At 51.9% G+C, this 8,456-nt stretch overlaps 3 protein-coding genes across 7 annotated transcripts; 2 read left to right on the top strand and 1 right to left on the bottom strand.

Annotated features, from left to right (window-relative positions):
- Window positions 1–9: 9 nt before the first annotated feature.
- On the top strand, window positions 10–2,556 carry KVP18_003798 (uncharacterized protein; the record flags this gene model as incomplete). 2 transcript variants are annotated; one of them, XM_067955822.1, is made up of 3 exons in its annotated part: window positions 85–2,259; window positions 2,288–2,398; window positions 2,428–2,556. In XM_067955822.1, the coding sequence occupies 3 exons, from the start codon at window positions 85–87 to the stop codon at window positions 2,554–2,556; spliced, it is 2,415 nt and encodes an 804-aa protein (XP_067814064.1). The 2 variants fall into 2 exon arrangements, with proteins under 2 accessions (XP_067814063.1, XP_067814064.1); XM_067955821.1 differs by lacking the exon at window positions 2,428–2,556 and having other exon boundaries at window positions 10–2,298.
- Window positions 2,557–2,667: 111 nt separating this feature from the next.
- On the top strand, window positions 2,668–3,894 carry KVP18_003800 (uncharacterized protein; the record flags this gene model as incomplete). Of its 2 annotated transcripts, none has more annotated exons than XM_067955826.1 (1): window positions 2,668–3,894. In XM_067955826.1, the coding sequence occupies one exon, from the start codon at window positions 2,668–2,670 to the stop codon at window positions 3,892–3,894; it is 1,227 nt and encodes a 408-aa protein (XP_067814068.1). The 2 variants fall into 2 exon arrangements, with proteins under 2 accessions (XP_067814068.1, XP_067814069.1); XM_067955827.1 differs by having other exon boundaries at window positions 2,917–3,894.
- Window positions 3,895–3,935: 41 nt separating this feature from the next.
- On the bottom strand, window positions 3,936–7,335 carry KVP18_003799 (uncharacterized protein; the record flags this gene model as incomplete). Of its 3 annotated transcripts, XM_067955823.1 has the most annotated exons (14): window positions 3,936–4,470; window positions 4,498–4,632; window positions 4,659–5,116; window positions 5,143–5,209; window positions 5,237–5,526; window positions 5,554–5,737; window positions 5,766–5,858; window positions 5,888–6,055; window positions 6,083–6,365; window positions 6,394–6,501; window positions 6,531–6,708; window positions 6,736–7,001; window positions 7,029–7,207; window positions 7,235–7,335. In XM_067955823.1, 14 exons carry the CDS (start codon window positions 7,333–7,335, stop codon window positions 3,936–3,938), a joined length of 3,045 nt encoding a protein of 1,014 aa, XP_067814065.1. The 3 variants fall into 3 exon arrangements, with proteins under 3 accessions (XP_067814065.1, XP_067814066.1, XP_067814067.1); XM_067955824.1 differs by lacking the exons at window positions 4,498–4,632; window positions 4,659–5,116; window positions 5,143–5,209; ... (8 more) ...; window positions 7,029–7,207; window positions 7,235–7,335 and having other exon boundaries at window positions 3,936–4,313; XM_067955825.1 differs by lacking the exons at window positions 3,936–4,470; window positions 4,498–4,632; window positions 4,659–5,116; ... (6 more) ...; window positions 7,029–7,207; window positions 7,235–7,335 and having other exon boundaries at window positions 5,233–5,772.
- Between the last annotated feature and the right edge of the window lie 1,121 nt (window positions 7,336–8,456).

Genomic DNA, 8,456 nt, shown 5'->3' with positions numbered 1-8,456 from the left:
CGCGTTGCCATGAAGAGTCAGACGACCGACACTCCCGAGGAACCGTACGGATCCATAGCACGAGAGTACCTGCGACTGCTGGCGATGGGCGAGTCTGTCATTTTCTCAGCCCGAAGCGTCAGCCAGCGATCTTACGGCTGGGTCCGACTAATTTCAGGACCTCATAAGGGCACCTTGCTGCAGCAGGCCATCCTCTGCGAAGGTTGTGCTAAGCTAAAAAACCTTGGGACCACAAAACGCGTCGATATGCATGAGATCATGGAGCTGTTGGCGGGCGCTGAGTCTGAGGCCAGACTCGCACAGAGAGGTGTGTGGAGTCCGACTGTCACTTCCAGGCACATCACTTACACGATGGGGGACCCTGCCCTAGTTGAGTTATGGACGAAGGACCTCCAAGGCAAGGAGCTGGATGGTGTGGTGGAGTACGTACCCAACGGAGGCTGCGTCCGCATCTTCTGCAAGGATCGGAGTGCGGTCATTCAAATGTACATCGCGGGCATCCAGGCGGATCAGTTAGGACGCAACGGCGTGGCCGAGGAGCCTTTCGCCGCAGAGACGAAGAGGTTGCTTGAGGACCTGACCTACCATCGAAACGTCAGATTCACCGTGCTGTCCTGTGACAACTTCGGCAATTTCATTGGATCGTTGAGAACTCCAGCAGGTGACGTGGCATGTGCTCTTCTGTCTCGGGGCCTGGTGAAGATGTCGCACAACATCAAGATGATCCCTGACCTGAGGCCTATGAGGGCCGCACTAAATGCAGCGCAAGAAGCCCAGAAAAATCGATGGGGCTCCTTTACCAAACGCTCAGAGGCCGCTCTGAAGACTTATTCCGCCAAGGCTATCGAGGTGGTATCGGGTGACGTTATCCTTTGCGCTGAAGGTCCCACGGTACGCCGTCTATATCTCGCGTCGGTCAGAGCCCCACGCATTGGCAACGAATCCAGACCGTCGGAACCTTTTGCCGAGGAAGCGAAGGCTTTCTGTATTGAGGAGCTCATTGGTAAAGGAGATGTCACCGTGCGACTCGAGTACGCGCAGGACCCCTTCATTGGTCTTTCAGGTATGGCAGCGCCAGTGTCAGACGAGGCTACGGGACAAATGCATTACGTCTCCATTATTTACACAAAGCTTGGCAGGTCCTACATCGTCAATGAAGAACTGCTGAAACGTGGACTTGCTACGGTAAACAACAGGCGAGACGAGAAGGAGCGGGCGGTAAACTTTGACGTTCTGCAGGACATGGAGAACGACGCGAGTCACAAGAAGCTCGGCGTCCATGGAGCGGCACCCCTCCCAAAAAAGGCTCCGGTTAACCTTACGGGTCCCCAGAACACCAAATCGGCCAAACAGTGGGAGGAGTATATGAAGCGATGCGGAACGATGAAGGGCTTCGTCGAGTACATCTACAACGCAGGACGCTTCAGAGTGCTAATCCCGAAGGAGAACGTATCCATCGCGTTCGTCCTTGCAGGCGTCCGCTCTCAGGCAGGCCCTCGCCTGAACCAGAGGCGACCTGAACCGCTATTTGAGGAGACCTTGTTGTTCGCCAAAAGCATGTACATGCAGCGACCAGTTGAGGTGATAGTTGAGGCCTGTGACAAAGGCGGCAACTTTATTGGTATCATGCACATGGGCGGTGAGTGTGTCAACGTTCAGGTGGTGTATGAGGGCATGGCGCGCTGCTCTGGTCTGGGGAGGACAACCATAAAAAATCAGCTTGACAACGCTGAAGCCAGTGCGAAGGCCCAGCAACTAGGTATCTGGGGATGTAAGGAGATTTTCGACGAGTTGGAGAAGGAGCCTGTGATCAAGAGAGAGGCCAATAAGGACATCGGATTGGTGGTCGTCACCCAGGTCAACGCCTGGGACGAATTTTATGTTCAACGGGAGTCTCACGAGCGCGTCATACTCGATATGCAGAAGGCGCTGCAGACCCTTACGCCGCCCTCTCCTGCGGATTTATTTGATACACCTCCTCCTAAGGGCACTCACGTAGTAGCCCGCTTTTCCCAGGATAATCAATGCTATCGAGCGAGAGTGGTAAGGAGCAACGCCCAAAGCAAAACTGTGGAAGTTTTCTACATCGATTACGGTAATGACGAGCTTCTGACTCTCGACAAGGTTCGAAGGCTGCCTGCCAACTTGGATGTGTCCCGCATACCTCCTGTTGCCGAGCTCGCATGCGTAACTGGCGTCTCCGCCGCTGAAAACTTCGAGGACGACGCAGCCAGCTTGTTCTACGAGCTAACCAAAGACGTAGGTTACTGCCATAGTTGCAACACAGATAATGATTAAGGCTGTCCTCCACAGCACCGAGAACAAGATGAACTTGGTCCTTCTACCAGAAGGCAAACCCTCGGTGGCCGAGTCTCTGTTGGAAGCTGGCTTTGTTCGCGTGAGACACGTGTGGTGTTCCTGATTCAGCTCTCTCGGAAGTTCAAGGATGCACAGTACTCTGCGATCTTCCAGGCCGCCGCTCAACGGGGCATGGACGCCCGCAATGGCATATTCCGCTACTCAAGGAACGTCTTCGAGTCGGATAGTGAAGACTAACGAAATAAAGTTTGGGCGCTGGTTGAATGATCACTTATGTCAACTAAAACTGAAACTGCAACGCTTCGCTTCTAATTGTATTCATGGGCATCGGAAATTAGTGAATTCTGTATGCGTTTCAGAACTCGGATTTTTTCAACTTTACTAATCGTAACTCTATGTGGTTTATGGTTCCTCCCAAAGGAGAAATCTGATGAAATCGCCACGTTCAGTGCGTTTCAGCCCCAGAAAAGAAACGAATTTGCATCGTTCTATCGAAGGAGAAGAGAATCTGCGTGTGCGTCCCCCAGAACAGAATTATTCTACCAGTCGTGGCGACATCGCAACATCAAGGGCAAGCTCCTGCATGTTAGTGACGACATGTTTCGGTCGGTGTTGTCTGACTACTGCTCGATTTCGGACGTCAGAACCGTTAGACTGGGCAAAATCGTAGCAGTAACCGGAATTTCGGATGACGGGCACTTCCTTGAAGCACGCGACCTCCTCAGATCCTTCCGACAGTGCCAACCCACCGACAAAATAGTTGTCGTAGACATGGGAGTCTCTCCGGCTCAGGCATTGGAGCTACAATCGATGTGCAACGTCATCTACCATAAGTTCGAGTTCGAAAAGTATCCTGAGTTCGTTCAAATAATCCTGGAGTATCGATTCAAACCACTGATAGTTCATGCAGTTCTCTTCGATAAGTGGAATCTTCTTGGCTACAAGCCAGACGCAGTTTTATGGGTTGACAGCTCCATCCGGTTTCTGTGCAAGGATTCACAGGACAAGTTCGACGATATGTGGCGCCGAACCGTGCAGGAGGCGGACGAAACTGGTGTCGCCTGGGGCTATCCTCAACGGCACAAGATATTTTTTTCCGCGCCGAAGTCCACACTGCAGTATTTTCCCACGTCGGTGGAGGACCTTGATAGGGCGGAGTTCGGAAGCGGATGCGTTCTTTTGTCGAGGTCGCAGCGCAACCTGGACTCCATATTAATGTGGTGGACTGCATGCGCCCTCGACCCGACGTGCTTCCTGGATAAGACAGACCCGCAGGAACCCTGGTACACGGGAGACGCCTTCGTCAGTCACGGCGGAACTGCCCACCTAAGGTGTATATCCAATAATGTATACCTGGAGACGGTACTAATGTGGTTTCACAGCCAGTTCCATCGACTGTTCCCAGTTAATGGTTCTTCACGTCTTCGTTGCTCTCGTACGGATCAAACGGTGCTGAATCTTCTGTGGGTTGGTGCCTACGGAAGGAGACGACTGGTGCCTCCGTTGATACAGGTGTCACGAAGACCCACAAGTATGTATGACGACTCAGTACTGACGCGTTGTACCGAATTCTGACACTTTACACTGTACAAAAAATGTTAGTAGGCATCGGAGGGCTAGCGTTTTACAGGAGCGAGCGCCGGAACGACAAGAGTACAGTCGTCGAAGAGCAATGAAAAATCTTTGGGCGGCGAAACCAAAAAGTGCGGCCCCATTAGCCGAGTTCCAGTGGATCTCAACACTCCCAGAGGCAATTCGAAGTTCTGTTGGTGGCGTTTCACGGCGGAACCATAAGGCTCTGGTTGTGTGGGAAGGGTACTGATTCTGACCGCGTTCTCAGGCCTGAAAGCGCAAATCAGATTTCGAGTCGGATCTTCTAAAGCTGACCAACGCTCCTCGGCCACGGTGCCTAAACCAATCAACCGCTTCAACACCGAGGTGTGCACGGTATGTGGAAGGATGTCTGGGTCCTGCACGACCATGGTCAACAACATTTCCTCAGACAGGACCTCACTGGAGGCAAAGGCTGGAATGGTCAGGAAGCCAGTGGAGTCGGAGACACGGGGCCATTCCCGAGCTGCGAAGTGGTGCAGGCTACTGTTGTGATTTACCAAACAGGTTACTTCGCCATCGACGTCCGTCAAATTGGAACTGTTTGCCGCCCACTCTGAGGCTTACAAGTAATCCAGTAGCCGCCGTATGGCATGTCGTGTCATCAGAACGTTAGTATCCTGCACGGAAGTGTCGCCATCAAGGCCGTCTACAAGATTCCGAGGCAGTACCAGGTACGACGAGGCTCCAAAGATGCCGGCCCTGTGAATCTGACATCAGTTGCTTACTTTCTTAAATCAACAGGATTCACCGGTTGTCCTTTGATGAATACAACTGCCGATTGCCAGTTGCTTCGCACCTCGACAGAGTCGAACCTCTGACTGCCGAACATAGGTCTCACCTGGGAGCCAAAATTACGACGTTGAACTTGTTTATGATGAGGATGAAGTCGATGAGTTCTGCCTGGTTCAGGAGTTGGCAGAGACCTCACGAAGCCAGAGCATGTGCCGCATATCAGCAGGATCGGCTTCTCAAAAGCGAAAAATGCTTGAGCATCTTTGATGGAGTCCACGAGAACCAGCGTGCCATGCGCCGGCTCACAGCCTTCATCCAAATCGACGTCTCCGATCTTTGTAAAATCCGTTGGTGGGGGCGCCAGGGGCCGGAGAGCAGTGGGGTTGCCAGAGTACGGAATGTTAACGGGCTGCGACTTGAAGACGTCTTCGAGGTAGCGTTGGGAGTCGGCCTGTTTTTCTGATCCTTGCGCCTCACGACACACAACATTTCTTCTGAGAACACGTCAACAATCTTCGCTTGCCCCAAAGGGTTCAACCAGAAGCTGTTGTAAATATCAACGGAGGCTCACTCCCAGCTGTGATTCTTCTCGCGCTTCTGTACTCCAAGCAGGAGCACGTTGTACTCTTCAATCAATTCCGCTGCTATTTTATCAAACATCTGCCCATGGGCCCATGATGGAAACGGAAAGCTCATTAAGCCTCGGCGAGCCAGCTGGACGTATGTTTCATACGGTGTGGAAGGGGGCTGTGTGGAAGGCACCAGGCGAGACACCAAGGACAGCACAGCTGTGATTACGCCTCTCGACAAGGAGACGTTCAGCGCAAGCAGTGCATTTCGGAACTCCTGCGAGACCGTGAGCTGTATGTCGACGATCGAGACCCTCACATTACTGACTCCCGCTAAGAGTGTGTGTGTCTTTTCCACGCCATGCCGCACGAAGACACTCAGAGGTTGAGGCACGCGATCTTGGTGATGCAGCAGTCGTTGCAACGCGAGGACTCGCACGACTGTGGTTCTCGCCTCAAGTTGCCCATTTGCTGCGCTGGCGTCGCCAACGAGGAGGAAGGCCCTGTGTCCCGCTCGTTTTCCATCCTCACTTCGCATTCACGATGTCAACGTGTTTCAAGCGGCTTAATGCTCCTCGGATTCCGCTGTCCACCGTCATGGCTACGAAATTAGGATTCCTGCGACTGCATTCCAGAGATCGTTGCACGGTCACCTATATGCCAGATCAGAGAAAACGTCCTTGCAAATCGGTGTCAAAAGCACGACGGTGCCAACTCGTTGCCGATGTTGCAAGTAGAAGTTGCTTCTTCGGATCGTGTTCAGGAGGAGTTTGACAAAGTAGGGAGATACGTCACCCATAAGTATGACAGTACGTCGAGTGCTGTACACATGGAAACTGGTCACCTACCTCCTCGGCAGGCGTCCGACAAATGCCTTGGACTCGCGAGACAGCTTGTTATATCGGGCTAGCTCCCTAGGAATCCATGCAATGAGCACCACAATAAATGCTGTGCAAGCGACGCGTCCATATGCTGGTGAGGTTGGCCCCCGACCCCCACCAGTTACAGGAACTATATCGCCGTAGCCAACAGTGGACACAGTGACGACTGTGAAGTAAACCCACAGCAACACCTCCTTGTCCCACAGAGACCCCGACAAGCGAGACGAACCCTCCGCCACAAACATGCAGACTGGTGATTGCAAATCGCGTTTCCTCACAGGTGAAGGCCAGAACTAGTAACAGCAGAGCCAAGATGACTTTGACGGCGTTTCCTCGAGACTTCTGACCTTGTTGAATGTCCTCAAAAGAAGTTTGTTCGGAGATCACTGAATACTACAGCCATCATTCCTCTCACAGAAAATACGAAGCCAACGGATCCAACCGAATGTGAACCAAGGATCTGGGACGCCAAGCGCGTACGCCACGAGGATGGCAGGAGGTAAAGCCATGATGTCCACCCAAAACCGCTTACTTCCTATCAGTCTAAGCAAGGATGGGGCGGCCACGACCTTGAGGCAGAATTCGACCACAGCCTACGATGAGAGGTACCTTCAGCTTACTCCTGTGATGAATACGTCTAAAGTGTAGACCAGGATAAACGGGAGGGAGTCGAACTGCCAAGCTGCGGATGCGTCGACTCTCCGCCAATACCCTGTGGACACTGACCATACCAAACACCAAAGGACGTTCCAGACCAGACTAGTGAGATTGAAATTACTGGTGGCCGTGTACGTTTGCAGGTTGCGTTTTAGATCGCGTAATGACTGCAGGCGTACAGCGTGGGCACTGTGGATATCCCGGAGACCCTCAGGGGTGGGTTCGGTCACTGTATCCGGTCCGCATGGCGGCTCACATTTCTTAATTCCTGACGAAACCGGTTTGATGAACCGCAACGACACATACGCTGGGAAGTAGGGTGCCTCCCCAAGCCTGGTCCAATCCACGGCAAACAAGACCACATCCAAGAGGAAGCCAACGAATACAAACAGTAGCACGCCGACTACCCCAACCACAGCAGTCAGGTACTCACGACTGCTGATGCAGACTCCAACCTCTCACCCGTCGTACCATTCCGATATCAGAAACACCCACACGGTGGTAGCCAGTGACAAGAGTGTTACAAGTGCATCAGCAGTTACTCGAGTCAGTAGATACGACATCAAAATAAGCACACTGATATATTAATGATGTATTTCGAGCAGGTGCCTTCAACAAGTCTCATGGACAGGCTCCACGTGTGCAGAGGTGTCTTAGCGCGAATTTGTCGGCCAAATAGGACGAAACGCACCTTTCCTGAGGGAAACTTCGTAACCAGCTATTAATCGGTTCGATTGGTCTTTCGGCCCTTTTCCCAAAAAAGACAAGCGATTTGCACATCAGCACAGTTCTGGGCTTCCACCAAAATTTCTTCTGGCTTCACCCTTCACAGGAAAAGTTCACCGATTGTCGGGTCGTTTGAATATTGCTAATGATCCGAATGCTACTGATCTAAAATACTTAGGTTTGGTTGTCGGGAATATAAAAATCATCACGCAAGCTCGCTGGGCTCCTTCCGTTCGGTCTCCGCCCCGTGGGGTGGCGACGCCTCCTCCGTGTCCGTCGGAGTCTTGGTCTTGCAGTGTGTGTCTCAAGACTCACCTGGGTCGGATTCTGTGGAGCTAGTGGCACCCCACACGGAAGAGACGGGTCGAGGTCATGTGTGTTGTAGGATCGTCGCTTCTGTAGCGGTTCATGTTCACTATTCCAATTCTATGTTTTTCCACTTTCATGTACACTTCATGTAACACGTACACTCGAAACACTTTCACATCTTGTGTCGGGCGGTATGATTTGAGTATGCTTTTGTCTGTATTTGTTGTGGGATCGTCGCTTCTGTAGCGGTTCATGTTCACTATTCCAATTCTATGTTTTTCACTTTCATGCACACTTCATGTAACACGTACATTCGAAACACTTTCACATCTCAATCTTCTCTTGTTTCTCGTGACGTGTGTTCCAGTCTGGGCCTCTTCCTGGCTAAGGTTCGACTTACCTCCTCTTCAGGGTGTGTGGGGCGGTATGTGTGTGGGGTGATTTGAGTATGCTTTTGTCTGTATTAAACAGTTCAGTTTTTGGGTGCAGCATGAGCACAAGTGACATAGAGTCTAACGAGAAAACGCGATGGAGTCTAACGACATATGTTGAGGGGAACTGTTTTCTGAAACCACCCCCCACGTGCACCACTTACGTGGGTGATTTGCGAGCATTGGCTTTCATACACATGAACTTTCATACACAGCAT

This window comes from the organism of the source record quoted next (genome assembly GCF_019968955.1).
Source record: "MAG: Porospora cf. gigantea A chromosome Unknown PgA_NODE_1033_length_8456_cov_597.761, whole genome shotgun sequence".
NCBI classification, from domain to species: Eukaryota; Apicomplexa; class Conoidasida; order Eugregarinorida; family Porosporidae; genus Porospora; species Porospora cf. gigantea A.
Note: the sequence above shows the minus strand (reverse complement) of the source record. Positions and strands in the feature narration are given on the sequence as shown.